General features: G+C 39.6%; 1 protein-coding gene across 1 annotated transcript; it reads right to left on the minus strand.

Annotated features, from left to right (window-relative positions):
* Window positions 1-448: 448 nt before the first annotated feature.
* Window positions 449-16,386, minus strand: LOC104412092 (protein Daple-like). The gene is made up of 9 exons (XM_010022696.1): window positions 16,325-16,386; window positions 14,601-14,684; window positions 13,113-13,253; window positions 12,283-12,467; window positions 11,625-11,706; window positions 11,016-11,174; window positions 4,909-5,055; window positions 3,369-3,513; window positions 449-660 (listed from the first exon to the last, which is right to left on the minus strand). The coding sequence occupies exons 1-9, from the start codon at window positions 16,373-16,375 to the stop codon at window positions 449-451; spliced, it is 1,206 nt and encodes a 401-aa protein (XP_010020998.1). The 5' UTR covers window positions 16,376-16,386.
* Between the last annotated feature and the right edge of the window lie 9,087 nt (window positions 16,387-25,473).

Here is a 25,473-nt window from a genome sequence, read left to right on the forward strand (position 1 = left end):
GACCTGTAGGTGACCCCACCCTGTCAGTGCATTCAACATCATCAAAAACATCAGACTAATTCTGGAATCACAACTGTTAGCACCAATATAGTGCCATAACACGAGGTACCCACAGCAATCTGCCTGGGGCAAAGCCAAAGGTTGACCACAGTTATTCAAGTGCCTTAAATTACTGTACACCACAGGTATCTGCTGAGTGCTTTATATGCCTTGATCTCAAATTTTAAGCATGTAAATTAGAGCTGGATTGAATTACTCATAAACAACAGGTCATAAATGGGAGTATGGAAAGTACAGCGAACTGAATATTTGCAGTTTTCCCTGTTCACAGAAGAAAGCCAAGAAGCAGAACTGGTCTCTCAACTTGGCAAAAGACTTTCTCCAGAAGATGGAATGATCCAGTGATAGATATCAGTTCTCCTCAGCAGAGAAAGTGGCACTCTGCTAATTAAGAGCTCAGTTCCTGCAAGCAAATTACCTTTTTGCTAAGCTGTTGATTTTCCTTTTCCAGTTCCACAAACTTTAGGCTGCTCTCTCTGGAGGTCAAGGAGGCATCTCTCAGCTCTTGGATGGTGTTCTGCAAGCTTTGATTATCCTTCTCTAGCTTTAGTATGCGACTTGAAGCACATTCATTCAACTCAAACACAAAGGACTTTCTGGCTGTTGAAACATGAGAATCAGAAGGTGAACTCAGAAACATCTCCCTTCCTAGGTTCTTAAGATTCACTTGTATGAAGATACTTGCAGTCATATCCTTATAATTTTGGCTTACCTGCAAACTAAACACTTTGTTAAACACAGAACCCATTTTGACAGATAACAATTAGGACCTTTAATGAATAAGGAAGTATTTGAAGAGATAACCATCTTAAGTTACTTTTCTAACTTAAAGTTGCTTTAACCATGTTAGTAACGTGTTTAATGTTAGTAGCAAAATATACTTCAATACCTTCTCGTACTTCCATCGGAGGAAATAAATTGAGGCAGAAAGTAAACCACTGTGACGTGTTTGCTAAAACAGCAAGATGGTGCACTTCCAAAAGCTAGTGATAACTTAAGGTACTTGATCGCATTTAGTCATGAAAACAAAAAATCTGACGGAAGTGAGTGAGTTCCAATGCTTATCTTCACAGCTACTTCATCAAGAATATGCTGAGTCAGGGAGGATATTTTACTATCTGGCAAACCAGGCACAGGACATTTATCAGAATGTTGATTCCAGAGAAGTGTCTGAAGTTGAAATCTCGGAACTAATAATATTTATGCAAGTTTTACAACAGAGGTGTTATTTTACTCTAAATGTTTGTAGATCAAAATTCCCACTACCTCTCAGCCTTAAATCCCAGCATCAAAGTGTCATTGTTCTGTTAATTTCTCTGCTCAGCAGATGAAATAAGAGCAACCCTCGGTTTCACTTGGAATAATTGCTACCCTTCACCTCAAAACCACATTTCACATGAAATTGACTTTAGCATTGTCTTTAAGTCTCAGAATATTATTCACTCCTGCTAAATAATCAGCACTATTACATACAGCACGCTGAGTACTTTAGAACGGGCAGGTTTCTGAGAATGGTAAAATCCTATTTGTATCTTTTATGGAGCATCACCTGGAAAGCTTTGGTCTGGAAGACTGGAACAGTAAACATTCACTAAATAATCTATTTGAGTTCTGTCCTGAAGCAAAGCCCATCCAAATGACTTTTTCCATGCCTCTTTTTAATGGTTTTAAATAAAATACTGCAAACTAGCAGGTAAAATCTTCTGCTATCTGCCACCCTTGCAGACTCAACTTGAAATACAGGAACAGGAGGTTTTCCAAAAGAGCTTTGCAGACTGACTGCATTTGTACAAACAGCAACATGCATTGAAATGGAATTTCTTATAGAGAATTATTGTGAAAGTAGGACAGCACTTCTGTGAGCTAGTTTAACGTTTCAAAGTTTAATGTTTTTAGTGCTTTTAAATCAGGCTTCCTTCACTTTTTTTTTTTTTTTGCTACTGAATATAAATGGTTACTTATTTCTCAGTTCCTCTTACTCTCTTTTCTTTGGTTAATCAGAGAGATTCTGAAGCTCCAGTGCTGAAATGCTAAGCAGTGATGGAATCTCTCTTTTTCTTCCTTTTTTTTTTTATACCACACTGTTTAGCAAATTTGGGAAGTTATGTTTGACAGAAATTAATAAATAGGAAATAACAAAATAAAACTAGCATCCTTCTTCCTATTACACCACTAGTGAAGTCAAATGACGAAGAGGGCAAAACTTGCTATTTGAAACAAGCCAGAAAATTCGACAGTTTTACAATTTCCTGAAATACTCTTTATCAAAATTTGTAAGTTTTGAGAGAACTGTGTTTTTTCCCACAACTGACTAATATAATAAGCAATATCTTTGATTATACATAAGGAGAAAGAGTGCCATTCCTTCTCAGGCTAAGGCTAATCTGCTTTGCAAGATTATTAATGAAAAATAACAATTAATTAGCCAGCCATTACTGTTAATAAACAGCACTCAGATCCTAGACAGCAAGCAGATTTGGTGTCAGGCACACATTCAGTTATTTCACAGAACAAAGCTATTCTTCTAGACAGCTTTACTGAAAACTGAGCATCTGCTTATTCTAATTTACTCCTTTGTCTTCAAGTTAAATTACTCCTGGTGCACAAAGCCAAACATGCAAGTCAGAATCAGGTGAGAAATCAATAAAAGCTGCACATGGAACTGAACAAAATAGCTCATATTTCCCAAATTCCATTTTGCATTGTTATTTAGACTGGTATTATAGACAGAATGAATGTTAGACACTGAAACCAATGCTAAAACCTGAGTAATGAAGGAAGCATTAGTTATGTTTTTGATAGTCACGGAAATCAAATCAACCTTTCAAAAAAAAAAAATCAGTCAGTTATTTTAACTGTACACATTTTTCAGCATCTAGTAAAAATAAATGACTTCAGCATACACCACTTCCTGGGACTTAAAGACTAGCTAATTGTCTGTACTAACTGTACTAAAGAATACTAAAGATCACAGACTCCTCCCAGCCATTCAGTTAGAAATACTGAATGTGACATTTCTGCTGGGTCATTTACAAAGCTTTTTGTAAATTTTTATCATTTTATTTAAAAGTCACTATCTCAGTGACAAACAACATAAGAAGAAAAGATTTTAATGCTTTCAAAAGAAAGTGACAGAAATGAAAAGTAATGAGTTTTAGAAGTTCCAAAAAACTAAGTTCAAAATCAAGTGGCTGAATGAGGGAAGTTCTCAGGCTTTGACTCAAATTCTGTTCCCATCTCAATCAATCAAGGTGTCTACTCTGAAAGAGACCACAAACACAACAACAGCTACCCCAGCTGGTACTTACTATCTGCAAGATCTGTGCTTTTAGACAGTTGTTCTAGTTCCCAGCCTAAGTGTGCAGATTCATTCATGCTCTGTTTCTGTGCAATCTCCAAGACCATGTTCTCCTCCAAAAGCTCTTCAATTCTCTTCTTGTCTGTGTCCCGGTCCTGTGCAAGACACGCATGAATGAAAAAGCATTTTCAGCTTATCCGTCAGATTGTTCTGTCAGTTGAACTGCTACAACCACAGCACATGTAGAGGGTAGAAGAATCTCCTTAAACACTGTGTGCTTTTATGCTGAATTACATGTACAGCATTAAATGTTTGCTGTTGCCTACCATACATGCCACAGAGTACAGCGCAGAGACACCCAACTGGCCCTGTAGGGTCAGTTCTGGTCCGTGAAGCACTTGGAGGAAGGCTGACTGGAGTGGGAACATACTGGGCAATGACAGGGCCAGTACAAGTCAGGGCTAGTAAGGCAGGCTGGATTCAAGCTGTCTCCAGAGCTAAGCTCTTCAAAAACACATAGCTTCATGCACTGACACTGAAGACTCTGCAGATATAACCTTGAATTCTACTCAGCTTCTTCAACTCATCACATTAAATTTGGATTCAGTCTTACAGATCAGCAAGTAACATTTGCCTCATAATTTGGGTCTTAAAACATCCAGAAAACAGATCTGGAGAATGAATCTATAATTGCTTCTCATGACTACTTTGGCCATTTGCATATGTGGGAGCTGAAATGGTACCTCAGAGGGTCCCAAATTTTCAAAAGGAGTTACCCAAAAATTCATCCGGTCACCCAGAAAAGTGTAATTCAAATTCACCAGCCATTTTGGAAAAGCTGGAGCATGACATGACCCTTATAATGCTGTGAATTAGTCATTAAACATAACTTCAACCAGCACCCTCAAGATCATTGTTTCCAACAGGCCCTGTTGGAAACCCTATACTCTAAATCCACAAGAATTCAAAACACAGTGGGATAAGAGAACTGTTAAGTAAAATACAAAAGATGAAAATGCTTGTTATTCCTAGTGGGATTATAAAATCCAGTGTTGCTTTTGTTTGTAGACAATCTTGCGTTTCCTTTTCTATGAAGCCATGTCTGATTTACACAGAAATAACTTTGCAAATTTTGTGTCTTTTACAGCAGTAATGGATTCTTAAAAGTAACTGTAATGGCTGGGGCTTTTGTTTCCAACATGAAAGATCATTTATTACAGCAGATTTCATTTCTTATATTTAAGAAATTTCAACTTAACTGATAAACACCTCCATTATCAATATGCATGAAAGCAATCTTTACTTTTAAATTGTGATATACCTTTTTGTATAAAATTAAATTCAGTCTTACACGAAGCAGCATTGGCAATATTTATACTGTTAACATTAGAATGTTTCAAGAATTCATGGACACAAAGTTCAATCTAAAGACCTCTTTAAAAGCACTGGATTTCTTCACCTGTTTCCACTGGTTTCTGCAACATGAATCTACGACCTAGCATAAAACCAGAAGTTCAAAACATTAGCATAATGAAAAAGAGAGGACATACCAGCTCTACATCATGAAGTTTGGATTTCAGTTGCAAATTTTCCTTCTCTAATTCATGCAGTTTATCACCACGAGCTCTTGCCATTGTTAGCTGTTCTTCTAGCATGGCCTTTGTTTCAATTAATATGATGTTGTCCTCTCTTAATTCCTAGGGAGGAATGTAACGGTGTTAATCTCTTGGCATAAACTGACTTCTCAAAGAGGAGGTGACTTTCACAAACTGACACTGCAACACACAAGAAAATCTTGACATGTTTCTCTGTTTCATAAAGAAGTTTTTACCTGGTCTAAAAAAACTATGCTTAATTTTCTGTGAATCATTAATGCAAGGTAAATCTAATCTTTTTTATACCCCTCCAAATTTTAGATGTTTAATGGAGTTGGTTTTGCTTTATATGAGGCTAGATCAAGAGCTGCAGAGACTCAAGATACAGAAAATCAACTGTGTCCATATCCCTGTTTCAGTCCATTTATATGTAAATGTCTGTTTAATAAAGTTTCTTTATTTCATGAACAGAATTTTAATTCACTTAAACAAATGAAGTTGTTTTATACTTACCACTTAACACACACCCTGCCCTAACCCCAGTAAACACATGAGCATTAACTGTACATACCATGTTGCTTATCCATTACAGCTTCTGGATCTGTTTTTACTGAGTAAAAATTTAATCTATTATTCTGCTGTAGACACAGCAGTAGAAACAAGTTAGTTATGCTGCACTCCGAATGTTCCCTTCAAAGCAACAAATGAAACTCCATGCATTGAAGAATCTTATCTCCGAAAACATGAAAAGTCCAAAGCATAAAATCTGGCCAGGTACTCTCGGTCATGTATTAAATTATTTATTTATTACTTTTTAATAATTAATTTATTAAATTATGTCTTATTTCAAGTTACAATACCTCACTGCTAGCTTTTACTCCTCAGATAAGTCTTGAGTCAGAGACAGAATTTTATATGACAGGAACATGGCAGCATTTAAAAAAATTAAATGGATACAGGAAGGATTTTTGCCCAGAAAAGTTATAATGGGGCAAAAAGCAGCTTATTTGTTTCTCTAAAGAAATCTCCTTTTCTCTGTCTTTGCTTTACTCTCTCCTCTCCCCATCCTTTCCCCTGCTCCAATGAAATAGGCAAAAATAGAATATATGCACGCAAGCAGGACGAAATGATTATGGCTTGATGAGTTATTTCTGGACAACTGTCTTCAAAATGTGAAGTCTCTGCTGACATCAGAGTTCATGTCTGCTCTCTCAGACCACAAACATCTAAACCAAATGGATTCCTGAAAGATCACCAGGCATGAACAAATCCCTTTCAGTGCTTAAGCAGCAACTACCTTCTCATTTTTGGGAGTAGAATCAGCCTTAAGATGCCTCCTATGGTTCAGTTATTAAAAAGGAAAAAAGATAGCTGTAAAGCACAAGTTAAAGAGTATCTGACGACAGCCACTCCCCCTGCCTTTGGATACTACAGGGGGCCATGATTTAATAGCCTTATATAGCCAGTAATCTTAGTTCCTTGCTGCATCTTGACTGTAGGTGGCATAATACGGAAAGTCTACCTCACACAGTACCATACTGCCCTTGACTTCTCAGTGGGCCAGCTACTAGCTTGCAAAATATGAGAGGAAATATTTCCCTACTACATTACCATTAAAAGGACAGCTATATGTTAGTGTTTGTAAAGTGGTTCAACTACCACAGTTAAAATGTCTGAGTATGTAAGTAACTGAAACAATTATAATACTGAAACAATAATTTTACAGAACCACCATTTTTGACCAAGTCTGATCTAAGAGGGTCACTTGAGAGCAGGCAAACTAAAAAAGCTGACACTAAACTTATAACAGACCAGAGGAAGTACATGACAAAAATATGCTGGGTGTCATGTAAGCTGCCGGAATACCTGTAATGAAACAGCAGCATGACAAGAGTTTATTTTGCTAGATCATCACACTCAATCTGGACCACAGCCCTAAGAAGTAAGGTGGTGTCTGACCTCAAATACATGGCCTCAGAATTATCCTCAAAACTGCCTACCAAGCAGGAACTTGTTATTTTAGTGTCTCATGAAGAGTCAAGCTATGTGCCAAGTAAATACACATATCCAGGCTCTGGTACAAACCATACATCACTGGGAGCTGCAATATGTGGAAGACTGAAGCACTTTCCACTGAGCACACAGGAGAAGCAGACATGTCAGTTCAAAGCAGTTCTGATGAAATCTTAAATTAATAACCTGGTGGAAATGCCTGCTATGGGAAGGTCAACATTGCTCACTGGTGTGCCTATGATTTGAGGTCATCTTAATATAGAAAAGTTCATATAATTTAAATAATTACTCCATAAGACATTTGCAGAGTTACTTCTCAAGGACTGGAAGGTAAAGCTGTCCTAACTAAAACATGTCAGCATTAACATCTCCCAGAAGTCACTGGAATAACATAGTTGACCTAGAAATGCATCCGGCTACAAATCACACTTGTTAGATGATCAGCAGGTGGTGGACATGGGGTGGTGCTTCCACTGAAACTAAGATTTATTTTTTCTTTAATTAACAAACACACCAACATTATTTTCTAACTATGAGCTTATTTCTAAACTGACAGCAAATTAGTTGGCTTTGGGTTTATTTGTTGGGGTTTTTTTAAATACACTGAATTTACTAGGCAAGGGATTAAAAAAAACCCCTTTTGCTTTATATCACTTGAACAGTAATGGTTTAATATCCAACATATACAACATATATAGTTCTGCTTTTTGTAATTTCTAAAATAAATTACGAATTGTGGTTTGATCCTGTATCACTGTGCCTTGAAATAGCTTTAAGAATGTGTATTGTGTACTCATATGGTTACAATTAACTCTGGGGGTAAGTGGTTGCACAATCAGGGTGTGTTGCTACTGGAAAACATTTTAAGAAACTAAAGTAGTAATCAGATTGTTTAAATCTGAAACTAGAAAATTTGCACACACATTCAAACTAGTTATTAAACAGAGTTCAAACCTCTCCCTTCTGGCAGTTCAGAAGCTGTCCCTGCTGAGTCGTAACACAGTTAACATTTTGTGACAGTCAAACACTGCCTTGGACAGCTATATGAAAACATACAAGAGCTGCTTTTGCTTTTTTTAACATTCATATAAATTCCTCCTGTCATCCCGCATGGAAATGTGATTGCGGTGAGAAGGAGGAAGAATGGGCAAGGCAGACTCTCTGGCCTCAGAAAATAACCTGATTTCCTGGAGCACCACAACATTAAATGGAGAGGAATGCTGGAGGAAAGCGTCACATTGGAGAGAAGCACCTCCTTGGAGGAAGCTCTGCATTAAGCCTGCTCCTCCACATTCACACTTATGACCTCATTAAGCTACCCCAGCATGAAGGACTCCAGAGCATATTCATCTTTAGGTTCCTTGAATGATGGTCAAACTAAAATGTCATTTCTGAACAACTTTGTCAAGACATACAGAAAAGGAAACAATACACATGCCTAAATGTGTTGTGTTCACATAGAGAATTGCTCCTTTTGCACTCCTTCTGCGATGGCTCCTTGAACCTCTTCCCACCACACTGCTGATTTGTACCATGTGCTTTCAGAAACTACCTGTAAGCTTGCTCACAATTCCTAAAGTTTGTCATGGTTTTGTACATGGAGCACATTCCGTATTTTTTGCTCAAACTACCAAATGCGTATGTGAACTACAAGAAGGAAAAGATTTTTAAGTGCTCATTTAATAGCTTTCTGCATTGATGTATGAAGGTAAACCCACTTTTTTCTTCTTACTTACCGATTTGGCACCTCTTATTATCAACCCCGTCAAGACACTATGAGCCCTAAGGTATCACATTACCATAGAAAAGTAGCTTAGGCTGTACTTTATGCACCTACATTTTCATTGCTGTGCCTCCACAAGATTTGTTCAGGTTTCAAGACTTACAGCATAGGAAGCCAGCTGCAAGCAGTAAATGCCATGAGATGAATCAGCACTGTACTGTCTAGTAGTAAATATTTCTACCATGTTAAATTCCTGCACAAATCTTACAACTTGGAATTGTAAGCCAAATAGTGGGAGGAATCTGAGCAGATATGGAACTGACTCCAGCCACTAAGCCTTCTTCTGGATGGGCGGAGGACTTGAGACAGGTAAGACAGAAAACTGAGGGACCACAGAAAGTCGGATACTGGCTACTGCGCACAGCCTTTGTGCTACTCCATGATCATAAAAAAATATAGAATAGCACCCTGTGGAGTCCTCTGAATGCATCGGCATGAAGCCAGTGGAGCTTGCCTGATGCTGCCACTGCTCAACACTGGTGGTCCGTGGCTGAGTCAAGATTCAATCAATGATGGAAGAGGGAGTGGTGAGAATGTGAAACTCTCTGGCTATTCTAGACCACAGAGCAGCCTGCAAACAGCTGTGCAATTCAAGAGCTCAGCCCCTACAGCACCAACAATGTTTGCTACAGGCCACATTGTGGCTCACAGTTGGAGTAATGCCATATCGAGGGGAAATATTCTTTGTCCCACTACTGTATTTCAGGGAGGTATCCTTGGTGAGCCAGCACTTATCTCTGATGCTCAATACTTTCACCAAAAACTGACAGGGTTGAAGAGGGAGTGAGGAAAGTTGGAACAAATTTGAAACTTGAAGTGGAGGTTTGTTTACTGAGTAGTATGTTAAGCAAGATAAGCATGCAGACAGCACAGCAGGAAACTGCCAGCTTCAGGACAAGCAAGGAGGCCGAGAACTCAAAACCAGAAATAGCTACTCCCTTGATCTCAGATGAAGGCAAGACAAAGAACTCCTCTCCTAGCTCTGGCTAAATTATCTGAGCAGAGGTAGAAGCTAAGTGACTCCAGTGCCCAATACAAAGGTAAATGCCAGGATGCCACGGTGATAGCTAGTGTGCCAGGTTAACGCACGACTGATTTGTCAGCTTGAGGGAGGAAAACAGAGCTTCATACTTCCTAATGTAAACCAGGAATTACTGAGAGGGAAGACAGGCTTTTGTAGTCTATCACTACATTTAATAACCATGCATTTTAGTGAATCTATTCGGAAGAAGCAGCAGCTAGCTGGCCCCTTAGGTTGGGCAGGGGGGGAAATCACTTAAAAGAGTTTATAGAGCAGAAAAAAGGTCTGTGTTCTGGGCCAGAGGCCTGGCAAATGAGAGTTACAACATCAGTCTTGTACCTCAGACCTCAGATTTTATTTAATTATAGTGAGACTGTCAACTAGTGAATCCCCATGTGTTCACCTAGTCTGGACATTTATTTGACTTTGGCTGAAGTGTATGTGAATTATTGAGAATTTAGGTGAGAATGGCTCAAAGAACTGAAAAGATGGATAAATAACAGCAATCTGGCCTAAATTTAAGGTCAGCCATGCTGTGAGCAGTGAGTTGGTCTAGATGATCTGCAAGGTCCTTTCCAATCTAAGCTAATTATTAATTCCAGGATGGGCATAGCTGCAAGTGACTAAGCTGAGTAACTGGCATTACTACTGGATCAAAGCTATACATTGCTCACTGATATACCCTACTCAGGGCACTAGGGAGGATCCAGATTTTCTTTCCTTTATACTACAAGCAACAGTTTCAAGAAAGGGGTGTCTAGAATTTGTCATCTAGGTCATGCTTAACACCCAACAACAGTTGCATCTGCTACAAATCCCTAAGGAAAAATACCAACACATTCATTTAGCTAGTTTATATATTAAATTTAAAATGTTGGTCAAAGGAGCAACTCTGGAACACAGAGATTTTACCTAAGAGCAAATTTTCAAGGCTAGACTAAAGGTCTGGATTCTCTAGAAGCAGCACCCAGAAAGGTCTGTCCTGTTTAGCCACATAATGCTGAAGCACACAGCGTTTATTAAAACTAATGGGTATTTATTTTTTGTGTGCACCAACTCTTTCTTGCCACTGAAAGAAGCTGCAATGTTGCTAAGTCAACAACTATAGTGCATGTTAGGAAATTTCTACTTGCTGTGATGTTTTGCTACAGTCAGCTCAATGACAAATGACACATGGACTGGTAACACAGCCAAAGCCAAACATTAAGGATTACTCAGCAAATCTTTCCCCCCATTTTCACTTGCCTCCATGCGAGCTTTGTAAAAATCCACATCATGAAGTTTCTCTTTGCACCGAACAAGTTCCATCTCAAGTCTCTCCACACGGTTTGCCCTTTCTCTCAGAGAGTCAAGTTCATCTCTATATGCTCGGGCAGAGCGAGCATCTGAGGCCAGGTGGATATTCTGTGAGGAGTGGGGAATAAGTAGGGAGAAAAATCTTAGTTAATACTTTAAAGCATGTTCTTTAAAGCTTATATTTATTTATTTATTATTTTAAGCATAGGCAAACAGCATTCCCCTGGTTCAGGAGTAAGAGAATTCTACTAACTAGTAAAAATCCTCTACAAGACACAGAGGTTTTTCAGGCTGTTGGGACTGTGACATTTCTAATGCCTAATGCTGCATAAGCCTCAGGCATTACTAAGCTATTTGCAAGCTTAACAGATGAGGCTGCTCTCAATAGGTAAGTGGAAAGTGTAGCATTGCTAAGCCATAGCCATAATCATCAAACAGCTTGCTGAAGTAACTTACTTTCTTCATTAAAAAACAGGCATAGTAATATTTTTAGCCTCACCCAGGAAAAGCCTGTTTTCAAACAGGGAAAACTGTCACAGTAAAATTAGCCCATCTTACCTCTTGTTTTATTTTCTGCAGCTCTAGTGTGAGCTGCTCAACTTCATGTTTCGAATCTACAAGCTGCTCAGACTTCTCTTCCCTGAAAAGGATTAGAAAAATCTTAGTAAGAAATTCCCCCCTTCATGAAACAATATTGATTATCTGGACACTGCTGGGAATCCGGAAAGGAAGGTAGAAATCCCCTGTATTCTGAACATAAGAGTCTCTTTGTCATGACAACTTCATAAAAGCAAGGGATTTTTCTCATGATCTACGTATCATAGATCTGAGTTTACAACTAATTTTTAGTAAGTACCTCTGTTTAAACCTCATTGGTGCTACTGCTGCCATAGCCAGCTTCAATGGCTTCTGGACTTCCCACTGATAATTAAAAAGTGCAGCCAGTAGTTGGCATTTTGAAGAGGGGAAGAGAGAGATAAGACACAAAAAGAAAAATCAAAGTAGTTATCACTCTGTGCTTAAAGAACAATTAGGAAAGAAGAAAGATGGAACAGCCACACTAGCTTCCTACTGCTATGAATAAAAATTTGGAAGTTGTGATTCTGAGAGCTCCCATGGAAGCCAGTATACTGAAGTGGACAGGCACCTGCGTTTTCAAGATGCTCAAGACTTAATATACAAGTGTCTCTAGAAGCACAAATCACTGGTGACTCACAGCTCCTGCCGTATTCTTCTCAGTTTAGCCTTCATGTCTGCCAGCTCCACTGCAAGGTGCTGCTTGTCTTCATTAGAAAGAGGGTTGGCTGGGTTTGGTGAAGAATCTGGGCTTGGTACTTTCAATGGACTTGGTGGTTGCTGAGACTGCAGATAATCTCTCTCTTGAGTGAGATCTACAATGACCTAGAAATACAGAGAAGCATACAGTGTCAGGAGATAAATACTGTAATTATAAATAGTTTTTAAAATATCTAAAAATAATTTATAAATGTAGAAAATTATTAGCCTGGCAGTATACAGCATTCAAGTGATAGCCAGGAGGAAAGGTTACAAAGAGGAGGAAAAGATCTCCACTATGTTCAGACCGCTTAAAAAAATTTCCCCTTCCAATGCTCAAAATAAGCAGCTGCTTGGAGAATTCATAAAAACCGATAGCAACTACCAGTTTTAACTACCACAATCACAGTCAAAAGCATGACAGAAAATTAACAGGTTAAAGGCAGCAAGAAAGTCCCTCCAGAGATCTGAAGGGAAAGGAACTGATGAGTCAGCAACAGATAGGACCATCTTCACATAGAAAAAAAAAAAACTAAAGACAACACTGGAACCCATGAGGGTAGTAGATACCAATGGAGAGACAGGTATGTAGTCACTCAAAAATGAATGACTGAGCAATGAAACAATGAAAAATCTTTCTACAGATTTTCAGAGGTGTAGTAGAAAGGTGCAGAAGAAATAGAAATGCAATGCACAAACAAGACAAGAGAAGGAATGGAGCCTGCATCTGCTGCTTCACACGAGCTCAATATGGGAGAGAAGTCATCATACTTCTGTGCATTCATCTCTCTCATCAATGAGCCTCTTAAGGTGGAAAACCATATTCCTAGAGAGAGACTCTAGTTCTTCTGGGGCCATATCTGGGAGCTCCAGCCACTGCAAGTCAAAGACGTTCTCCTGGTTGTGAGTCACCTAGGAACAGAAACAAAGTCTTTGCACTGGCTGATTTGTAAATTGGTTTGTTGTATATGCTGCATCCCCCAGGTTCTTCTACTGATCAATTAAAAAAACATACCACATTTCACCAAAATCATGTTGCAAATAACAAAACCAACCACCTTAATTGTAACACTACTCACCCATTTTTGGTATTTAGATTTTTTAATAATTAAGGCTGATTTTTAAAAGTGATCAGATACATATTATGATCAACAGCATGTGTGCTTGCACATTACAAGTACGCGAATGTCTTGCTGCAAGCACTGAGGTGGTCACCACAAGGATTTGGAAGGACTGATCCCTCACTGTACAGTTAGGCTGGTGTCTCACTGAGAAGCCCTTTGAACACTGAAGCCCTGCTTTCAATGAATTTGCAACTTACAGCTGATACAGCTGGAAGGAGCTGCATTTAGCAAAAATGTCTCTGGTTACTGCTTGCAGGGTACCTTTCAACTGCTGTCTTACCCAAACTGATTTTCTCTAAATGGTTTAGCAGAAATGTCAGGCAAGTCTCTCAAGCTCCATTAAAGACTGTTTCTGTTTCTGTCATAACCATATGCTTAGGTCATTATGATTTTATTTTTTTAAAGCAGAAATACTTTGTTAAGTATTGAGAAAACAGTTCCTATCTTAGACTTTCACCTTTTGTTCCTCAAACCGGAGCATACTGAGCTTTCTACATCTATACACACTGACACGCAGCCACAGCCTGTGCCTGTTCCCAGTGAGACGCACCCAGCAGGGCCTGTTCCCGCATAGCTCTCCTTTGGGTCTCCAAAGTAAGTGGTTCCTAACACCTACCTGTACTCCTTTCCTCTACACAAACATCACAAGCCCAAGAATACTTGCCGTTGGATCAAACTTCTCTTTAAAAACAGAGTATATGTCCAATTTCAACTGCTGAGTACACCTCTCAAGACCATCTGAGCTTGGAAGCCACTATCCAAAGCAAGCCTATGAGAAGCCTGCATCTCACCTACTACAGGACTTGGAGACTAAGTGCTTACAACATTGCTCAAGGGGCACTGCAGCTCCTAAGTCATATATGTTTTTTGGAAATATTACACATGTATCCTTAAAACAATTACATATCCTATAACTGGCAAGCAAGGCGTTTACCACTGCATCTCTCAGAAAGACCACTAAGCCAAGTAACGTTCCCATTGCCTTTAATTTTCATCTTACAATTCAATCTTTTTTTCATTAAGTTCATGAATCCATTATGAAATTCCAAGCATTAATATTTCATAGCAAGGTAAAAAAGTTACATCAAGGAAGGGAGAGATAAAAAGTCAGAACAGACAATACTGAGAGTCCCACCTCCTGAATGTGTGACACAATGGCAGCTTGGGTTTCAATATCCAGTTGTTTTATTCTTTCAATAAACTCTTCTTTTCTTTCACACTGTTAAAAGAAAACAACACACCCTGAAACAGTGTAATGTATCCTAAAACTTATTATACCATTTTTTATTCAAATAAAAAAAAAAATAAATAATTCAAAAGCTCCCCACATTGCTAAAGACAAAATTTTTAAGATCTATACTTCGTCACACCAGAAGGTATAACACTTCATTGCTCCATATGGAGCATGAACCGAATTATGCATTAAATCAGTTAAACTTTCTACCATCAGCACAATTACAGCTAAGTTAAATGGCTGGGTTTGCTCTTTAAAAACAAGTTCAACACGCAGTGAGATCAAGAGGCGGGGCAACAGTGAGAAGAAATCATCACAGCTTCATTAATGGAGCTGCACAAGCATAAACCTACATTTATGTTGCATCGTTTAACCTGTCTGCTTTGCTGTTTTCATTTTGCTTGGTTTTGGCAATGAAAAGAGATGCATCACTTCCGATACTATTCTAATCAATGCGTAATGTTGCTTGTTGGACTAAATCAACATGTGCTTTAGATAAGAAATGGGGCTGAGAAACATTCTGGATAAAAATGACTGACATTTCAGATTAGCAGATTTTAGTAAAACTTTTACTTAAGGCAGACTTCTGCTATCTGTACACCTGTGATTGTACACTAACAACATTATTCCCTTCTTGTAACAACTCTACATTGTGGAGAACTCAAGCATTACTTAAAGTTTTTTAAAACTCATTTGCAGTGCACTTTTGGGGCCTGGTTCTGAGTCTCAACCATTCCTTCCACTGGGAAGAACTCATTCCCATCAACAGGGACTGAGGGTGCACAGCAGCTTGCTAAATCAGACCTTTATTGTTTGTGCTGCAATGCAACAGGGAGATAGTTCAGAGCAGTCATATTTAGACAGCTTTACCCTGACATAATCGATTTGACACAGCTGAGCAGGGTTAAGTGTCCTAAGGCATGACAAAAAACACTAGACAGACCTACAAACAAGAACAGTTATAAGCAAAGGCGAGCCGGCAACCATCCATTGTTTACCACCACAGAGGTCTGGTGGGCAGAACACTGACTTCTTTATCTGGTAATTGTCATGCATTTCTGTGGAGTTTCCCATATACATTGCTTGTCTCTTTACTTTAACAAATGCCGCATAAAAATCCCTGTATGAATATACAAAGTATCTATTCATTTTCGATTTTCTACACATAATATTCAATCAAAAGATTATGCAAATAAAATCAGCATTCATTAAACAAATGTTTAGACTGTTAGCTCATCTATTTGTTTGGCACTGCTGTCCCATCCATATTTTAAAACAGTAAGAAAATAAACCAATCACAATCTTGATATCAAGACCACTGTTCAAAGCTTATCTCTTCCCACTTTGTTATCAAAGTGGACTACTTAGTTGCAAGAGTACATATCCTGTGGCTGATAAAGCACTGGCAACAAATTAAGGCTATTGCTACCACAAAGGGTGCTTCCTTTTCCTGAATTTCTTTCATTCACCTATTGTTTCTTCTCACAATTTCAGCTCACAAGCTGTCTTGAGCTAGAGACTTGTTCATACAGCACTGATCTTTGGGTAGATTTTCTCAGTCCAGAAAAAATAAGAGGTTAAAAAAAAATAAAAACTTATTTTTCAAGCCTTTAATGAAAGTTCACCTGCACAGCACATCCCAGAATCAACAACAGCAGCTTCTTAATTTCATCCATGCTTTTACCTAGAGAGGAAAAAAGGGAATCAGTGTGTATGTACAACAAGTTCAGTACTTGCAAAATACTCCAAAATACCCATCCAAAAAAGAGAAGTAAGACCTTTGAACAAGTGCCTGAACAATAAAGTAAGTATGTGCTCATTATAACATTACCATGCTTTCCATGTAAGAATACAATTCTTATGGATTGGCTTAAAATCCTAAATCCAGCAGGACTTTTTCCCCCTTCATTTAGTATCCTCACCTACAATTTCTGAGGCTTTTCTGATCAATGCAGGGCGGGGGAGGAACAAAATAAAAAAAAAAAAAAAAAATACCAAAACCCACAAACAAAACCAAAATAACCCTCAACAAACCACCTTTTAAATAGTTCAACACATATGTCCAGTGCCCTGTTTTGTGATTAACAAGGGTGCAAAAAAGCTTACCAACCCACCACCACTTCCCCCCACTCCAAAAAAACAACATGCCAAAACAAAACAAAAACACCCTGGGCAGAAGCAAACGATGGTTACTTTCAAAGAAAGAACTTGTCCTAAATTCTCTGTCTGTAAAATAGTTGCCATTCAGACTTCCCAAAGCTGAATGCCATTCTGTGCGCATAAATTCTCTTTGAAAGATGTTTTAGCAAATAAATTCTGCCTCTGTTCTGCATCAAAGCATGTCCACACTTTGAAGCAGAAACCCCATGTACTAAATGGGATGAAAAATGAGTGATGCAGAGTGGAGAATATGCAGCTAACCATATGCTCAGGGAGCCATGCAGGGAGGAGACACATGCAGGTTGTTACTGCAGGGAATCCTGCTGTGACCAAGAGCCCTGCGGGCTGCCTCCAAAGGTTAGGAAAGAGAAAGCCATGCAAGGGGAACTGGTGTAGCTTTGAACCAACTTGTTTCAACAAAATTAATGTGGGGATTGTTGGGTGGTAAAGAGAATTATGTTTATCAAAGTTAGATAAAGGAAGATGGAAGCAAGGAGCTTCAATGAGGAAATAAAAAATCATCATGGAGTTAGGTTCAGGAAAAGCCTGTCCTCATCCACACTGGGGGAGAAGATGGAGAGAGAAATAAGACACACAGTTTTTTTCTCATCCCTATACATCTGCATGCTTCCTCATACAGAATGTACCACTGTGGGATAAATGCTTTCATTTTATACCCTGCTTTACTTGCATGTTCAATTGCTTCTATCACTAAATAGACAGTAATTTTGGAGTGCAACTGTGTTCCTCCACTAAACCCATGCCCTTGTAACACTACATTGGCAGAAAGTTAGAGACATGTACAGGACCCAAGGCTGGGGAACTGGAGCTAAACTGACTCATGAGTTAAGCTGCCACAGCCCCGCCAGTGCACAAAAGCACACTGTCCTCAACTTCCACAGAGGTTACTTCCATCCTCAGAACCTCGCAAGCTAGCACAGCCACATGCAGGCAACTTCGGAAATAACATGTTTTCCCATTTCCTGATTTTAGAGCACACAATGTTCCATAAATGTTCCTTAATTGTTCAATAATTTTTCAATGACATTTTGGAATGTTGATATTTGAAATGTTTCATGAATGCCCTACAAAAATTACTGGTATACTGTACGAATCAACACCTAAGTCACACAGTTTTCACCAGTAAGATTCTGCAAGCAGAAATACTTCACTTCTGCAGAGACATATTTAAAACATGCTAGCTCACACTTCACCCTGGAAGTACAATATTGTTAATTTCCCTGGAGACTATTTGAAAACTGTTTTTGAAATATGGACAATCATTCTTACTCTTTTCCCTTTATCTAGCAACATACATGGCTTCCTCTTTTCTGAAAATTACAATTCTATATATATGTTCTGCCCTGCCTAAGTTTGGGAAAATGAGAAACACACTCGTGTCACTTGCCCTCCATAGTAACATTTCAGTCTGTAAGTCCAATAGTTCTGTATGATTTCAAATAACACAACTTTAAATTAGGCAGTGTGACAAAAAAACCTCTCAACAACAACAAAAAAAATCTGTTATTTCATGAACAGGTCATTTGAGGGCACTACTAACCCAAAGAGATAGTTTGGTCAGAAGACATTTTTACATGAAAATGAGTATTTGTCACTTTTGGCATTGGTTTCACTCTGCACCAGCTTCAGAGAAGATACAGACCAGGGATTAAACGCAGAGCATGACGCAAAAGCAAGTTGCTAAATTATGGAGGGCAAGTGTCACAAGTGCGTTTCTCATTCTCCCAAACTTAGGCAGGGCAGAACATCTTCTCCACGAGAGACTGAAGGAGTAGCCACCAGGTTGCTTGCTCTGGATCACATAAAAAAAGTGCCCTAACCCCTGCATGCTCCAATGGCACCTCCATTGTTGACCATAAATTCCAATCCAAGCACCATGGCATCACAGCTATCCTCAGGGTGAGCCTAGTGGCTTGAAATCACTCATTTTAGATAACATCAGAGTTACTTTCCAACAGCGAGAGCATCTATACCATCTGAAAGACATGCAAGCTACTTAAGCCATTCAAACTACACTCTATGTCTCTGCACCAAAGTATTCTCTCCATGAAATAACAGATGGCCATCAGTGATACTCATGATCATGTGAGGTAAAACACTTTCAGCTATTACTGAAGACTAACTTAGCAAGGTCAACCCTGGTCTGGGGGTTGGTCAACTTAGGGACTGGCCTTACCTGGAAATTCCACTCTGAGACCTTGTCCCCACTTGGGCCCTCCCATCAGGAAGAGAAGCCAAGACACACATGGCAAGCCCCTTTGATAGGGAAGGCCAAGCCAGAGTTTTTGGAAAGGAGTGAGAAATTAAAAGATTCAAGGTAACCATGAGAGTTTGCTACTGTTTTAAACACACCATTTGGCAGTCTGCTCTCCCCACTAGCAGCTTTCACAGAAAACTTAGCTGTCACAATTTTTCCAAGATTTTTTAAAAAAATTATTTTCTGCTTGCTGACATGCAATGGACATTTAATGAAAGTGAGATGGTACTGCTCACTAGAAAAGCTTTTAAGGTTAAAAAAGTCTACTTAGCCTGTCTACTCTGCCAGCCACGCAAATCTTTGAAAAGATCATGTAAGATTGTTTTAAAAGAGTTAAATTCCTTGGGCTTTCATTCATAACTTGTTTCCCATGGGGTGGAGACAGTTTGTTGGCATTAAGGCACTCCAAGATCACTCATACTCAAGTTAGGTTTGAGTACCATTTTAAAGCCATGGAGGATAACATTATTTACAAGAAATATTTAGAAGAAACAGGGTATGAGTGGGAAAAAAAATCCTCTCTACCAAACTGAAGTGCTTTAAAGACAGTTTCCAATTAAACCTCAGAATGAGCCAGGAAGGGATTAATTAACCCTCTCCCCTTTCATCTCACACACAAGAGAGCTGAGACACCACACGCCTAAGTGGAGTGCCCAAGATTACTAAGTGTATCAGAAGGACATTTAGGATTATCACATGGCACAGCAGCTAGGTTCCACACTCAGGACAGTATATTTATCCTGTAAATCATGTTGAACAAAAAGAAGTGATCTTTATCCCTAATTTAGTCATGCCTCTTGAGCAGTTAATGGTCCTGTGGTGTTTTTCAGAAGGCTTGATTTGTGCTAACTCAATAAGGTGGTAGAGTTCCTTGTGCAACTGCATAAAAAAATCTCGGGGCTGGCTCATTGGGATGACACAAGTTGTTCCTAGATGGCTGGGATAAAAGTCTGCTGGGTCCACACAGGCTTATTAGCTGACCTTACCAAGACAGTGTCCTCCTACAACCTAGAATGCAAATGCTTAGGTCTGAGACAACTCCTGGCAGACAGGCACCTACAAGCTAAAATGAACGGACAGGATTCAAACTAGCATGTAAACAGAAAGGTGCTAATTCAAAAAAACCCCAAACAATCAAAACCAAAAACACAAACAAACCCAGAACACCAAAAAAATCCCAACCTCTTTTCTCTTCCACCTTTTTGAAAATTCCAGGGCAGCTGGTCTCAGGCCACCTATTTCTGCCTGCAAGGGAGCCAGCCACCTAGGGGGTTTTACAGAAAGACCATCTGCTCCCAACCATGAGAGCTGGCCAGTGGTTTTTCTGGAAAACAAAGGGAGGGAAAGCCTGCGCACCACCTGTGCATTCTGGGAGCCTCCCTGTACCAGAGCCAGGAGCCTACTCTGCTCTCACAGGGAGGGAAACAGATGGCAGGATGCAGGGAGAAGGCAGGCATTGGGATTAGGAGACACAGCAACAAAACAAGGAGGACCAATGTACAGAGAGAATACAATGAAAAAAATGAGAGTGGGCTAGGAAAGATGTCGGAGAAAACAGGAATGAGAGAATCCAAGCATGCAAAATCCTGAGCTTGTGCCGCTTCTTTCTGCACATTTCATCTTTGACCTTCCTCCAGTGGAGGAGAGGGAGAGCCACTGTATGTACTGCTACATGCAGTGGTGGTGGATGTGAGGAGAAGGTGGGAAGGGGTAAAACACACAAGTGCCATTTTTCCCAATTGTAGCAACATGCTGAGTGAGAAAAGCTTGAATGCTAGATTTACACTATTGTGGCAGTGTTCTGTTATTAACTTCATCTTTTATGAACCTTTATGCCTCTGGAGAATTGTGAAACAAAATGAGGAAGGAAACCAGACATGAAAAAATACCCCAGTGAGAGTAGACATCTTTTAATGAAAACAGTTTCTATAGACACTTGTTAGCAGGGACTTTGGGCTTTCTCATTCACAAACTTCATGTGTAATTTGAAAAGAAGATCTAAACAGCAACATTTCTGAAGAGACAGAAACGAGCAAGTACAGTCACTAGCTGTGTTAAACAAAGCATGTCTAGAAACTAAGAAATTAATCAATGCCTTTAAATAGAGGTTCAGGACTAGTACTGTATACTGATATTCCTTCTGCATAAGGCAAGTAATTATAGAAATCGATTACAGTGATGTGTATAGATGATAAACTAATGATTCTTGTATTGATCACTGGCGGATTTGTGGTGCAGTAATTAATTGAAAAAGCTGTTCAGCAAGAAAAAACATGAAGGAAGACAAAAGCAGAGGACATTTAATGGTAGTAGCAGTCTACCATACAGCAAAGAGAATAAATCCTGTAGCATCAGCTGCATCTTTCTTCAAGTCAGACTCCTGGGAAAACTTTCTAAATCCTGTAATTAAACTTTCAAGTTTCTTTTCAGCTCCCTATATTCTAGAAAACAGTCAAAGCCTTCATCTTCTTACAAATATTTTTGCGACTTTCATGCCCATAGCCAAAGAACTGAAGTAGGCAAAATTGCCATGACCTGGAACAAAATGATTTATAGGACATGAAAGCAAGTAAAGCTCCTAAACCCAGCAGACATGTTCCTTCTCCTATGCAAAAGCCAAATTGCTACCGCATTTTTAGTGATGGCAACTCTGTTTTTCCAATAGTCTCATGTTCAAAGCAGAACTGCAGAAGCCCTCAATAGTCCCAACTGTTCAGTGCCAAATGGGACCTAAACAGCAAGGACAGCATTCCCAGCTTCAGAGCTGTTCTGTTTACAATTTAACACATGTAACACCACTTCTGGCTGTGTTTTAGAAGGAAAAAGTTAAATTTGCAGATAGCACTGGTGAACACACAGCTCAAAAACATGAATGGCAACACATCACTTGGGCTTGTTACAAGGAGCAAGTCACTGAAGTTGGTACACTGTGAATCATATTGAATGATGTACAGCCCTCTGCTCTTGGACCTACGGAGTCAATACAGTCATTAGGAGCCTTCCCAGCCCAAACAGTACAGAGCAACACTGTATTTGTTCCAGGAACATGATCATAGGATCAATTTTTCTTCCTTTGCTCAAAAGGGACAACTTACCTACAGGACAGGGAAGGCAAAACTGGGATTTCACCACTGCCTCTCAGATGCACACCAGCCCCACAGACCACCTGCGCCTTTGTCTCCCCACATTGCCCAGCACTGTCTCTGCAGATGCGCCCTTCAGGACTCTTCCTTCCCTCTCAGTCTGTTTGGATCACTGTCTCTGGACTGGATCACTGACACACAGAAAGTGGTTTCCCCTCTAACATGCCTGCTGCTTTTAAACACTTCCCTCAAGTAACTGTCTCCATCATCTCTTCTCACCCCACTGCTGTCATCCTGTCTCCTCCCTTCCCCATCCCCTTTCCCTGGGGCTTCTCTGTATTCATGCCAGAAGCACCACTTTCCATGCTGATGACTACTTTGTCCTCACATCTCTATTCAATCTGCAGCCCTCCTTTAGGTCTCTCACTGACTCGGGAGATCTGTTTCACTTTTCTCCTTCCCCTTCCTCTCACTCCTCTCTGACACATTCAGTAACAAGGACATTAACCTGACAGTCACCTGGTCGTTACTCACCCACATTGCTCATCACATCCTACTTCATTCAGCTTTTTACATTGCTTTTACTAAACTTCTCAGTTTTCTCCTCCCCATTCCCTTTCCAAGCTTCCTGTCAACCCTCAGCCAGGTTCCTCTTCCTGAAAGACGTTCTAGTTCTCCACTTCTCTAACCACTTCTCAGCACATCTTACCAGTGATCATCCACCTAAAGCTAAGACTAAGATAAGCTTCTCTTGAAATCCTGTCCCTCAGACACTCTCCTCCTTGAATACATTCTTTGGAGCAAGTACACCAAGTCTTTCTTTGTTCATCACCTTTCTCTGTAGTCTCTAAGCTGGGACTGGCTCTCAAAACCATTATCTAATTATGGCTAAACAAGAACTTCATATTTTTTTTTAATACACACATACCCCATCAATTTTAGGCATCCAGAAGTTACATTTTTGCATACTTCCTCCTCTCTTTCTATGTTCTGAATAATGCCAATAATAAGTCAGCAATGGATAAAATTAATTTTAAAAGATCACATTAAAACAAACGAACAAACAAAATCCAAACCACCACAACTTAAAAAGTGTCAGAAAATGAAGCAAAATTTTCTTGTTGTGATGAAAGGAGCTGGAAGATGGGAATACATGCATGACCAATATTCTTCCTACAAGAGACATATCTTCAAAGAAATAAAGATCTATGATGCTGACAAAAACCAGCAAGTTAATGATGGGAAATTATAGCTAAATACAGGACAGCTTTCAAGTGTGCAGCTTCCCCAGGAACCAACACTGTGGTAACTCCATTATGAGTCTCCTGCCAACTGTCGCTTAGGAATGGCCATGACAAGAAACCAGCCAGCATTTTCCATTGATACTTAGCCAGGAGAGATACTGCCTTGTTGGCCCAGACATCTCTATTCACTAGCATTCTTGATGCTAGCAACCTAGGCTCTGCCCAGTGCCTGTATGACTGTGAAAAACAACAGCTCTTGCATTTCTATTTTCTTCTTTACCCGTAACAGTAGCCTGTACAGGAGAATCAAGACCAGCACTGCAGTCTTTAATATGCTTGCTGAAAACATGGATGCCTTACTTGCAGCTTGATTTTACTGCAAAAGTGCCAAAACTATGAGTTTCACTGATCCAGCATTTCCAAGTTAATACTACTGCTGCTACGAGCAGCAAGATAAAAATCTCCTGTCAAGGTTTCTGCCATTTGTTTGTTCTAGAGATGCTGATTACCATGTCATTCTCCATCACTGCTGACAAGGTTCATCCACTTTTCCTTTTTTGGTAAAAACAAATATACTGTCCTTGACACTAGCATAGGGCTAAGGCAGAGATAGAATGGGCATTAAAAAAAACCCACAAAAAAACCAAACAACAAAAAAATCCCACAAAAACACCAAAAAAAAAAAAACCAACACACAAAACAAAAAAAAATCCACCACAATAAACCCTTTCATTTCAGAAATGTGGTTCTAAGGAGAAGTGTACTTCATTTTCAGACTTAACAGGTTTTATTTAACCTCACCAAAGACACTGGACTCTGTACAGGAGCTCACTGGCTTCCAGGTCACTTTTGATGTGACACCTTATGTGGCAGATGTCCTTGCCTAGACAACATGGCCAGACAGATGTTTTTCTCCTAGTTCATTCTCTTCCCTTCCTCAAATGTGTCATATATGTGTTTTTTCTCTCCATCCCACATATTTCACTGCTCACACTTCATTTGCAACAGTTTTTTTAAACTTCAGGGCAATTCTGCAGGACTCTTCTGGTGTGTACATACTGCCGCAACTGAATTATACAGGCACGCACCTGGAGGACAAACAATTCTACTGCAGACTGTATCCTTGGTCACTTGCAGCAAGGAGTGAAGAGACATGCCAAAGTCAGAGCAGCAATTGCTTGAAAGTCAAGAACCAACGCACTATCACATGTGTTTGACATGCAAACACACATATACTAGATATTACATTTGTATGTACAGGTATGTAAATATAAGTGTTGAATATTATATATATTAAACTGAGACTCAGAAGTATTTGAATATTTGTAGTTTGGCTGCAAATATGCATAGTTTGTTTAAAAGCATGTTTGTAATTTGGCCTGTTTAGGAGACTGGTTGGCAGAGTCCCTTGGATGGCAGTCCTGAAGGAATCCAGGAAGGTTGGACATTCTCCAAGAAGGAAATCTTAAACGTGCAGTATATCAGGCCATCCCCATGTGACAAAAGATAAGCCAGCAGGGAAGACGACTGGCCTGGCTGAACAGAGAGCTCTGGCTGGAACTCAGAGAAAAAAAAAGGAGAATTTAATCATCTTTGGAAGAAGGGGCAAGCAGCTCCGGAGGACTCTACAAGGATGTCATGAGGTTATGCAGGGAGAAAATAAGAAGGGCCAAAGCCCCACTAGAAATTAATCTGGCTACTGCTGTAAAAGACAATAAAAATGTTTCCATAAATACATCAGCAACACAGGAAGGCTAAAGAGAATATCCATCCTTTATTGGATGCAGGGGGGAACATAGTGACAAATGATGAGGAAAAGGCTGAGGTACTTAATGCCTCTTTGCCTCAGTCTTTAATAGGAAGACCAGCCTTTCTCTGGGTATCCAACCCCCTGAGCTGGAAGACAGGAACGGGGAGCAGAATGAAGCCCCCATAATCAAAGGGGAAACGGTCAGTGACCTGCTACACTACTTAGACACACATAAGTCTATGGGTCCCCATGGTATCCC

Source organism: Nestor notabilis, unplaced genomic scaffold, assembly GCF_000696875.1.
Source record: "Nestor notabilis isolate BGI_N333 unplaced genomic scaffold, ASM69687v1 scaffold9789, whole genome shotgun sequence".
NCBI classification, from domain to species: Eukaryota; Metazoa; Chordata; class Aves; order Psittaciformes; family Psittacidae; genus Nestor; species Nestor notabilis.

Coding starts and splice junctions, on each gene's coding strand:
- LOC104412092 (XM_010022696.1), bottom strand. CDS start 16,375: ATGGATGAAATTAAGAAGCTGCTGTTGTTGATTCTGGGATGTGCTGTG. Junction 11,707..12,282: donor AGAAGAATACGGCAGGAGCT/GTGAGTCACCAG, acceptor AATCCTTTTCAG/GGAAGAGAAGTCTGAGCAGC. Junction 3,514..4,908: donor AACTTCATGATGTAGAGCTG/GTATGTCCTCTC, acceptor TGTCTTGCACAG/GACCGGGACACAGACAAGAA.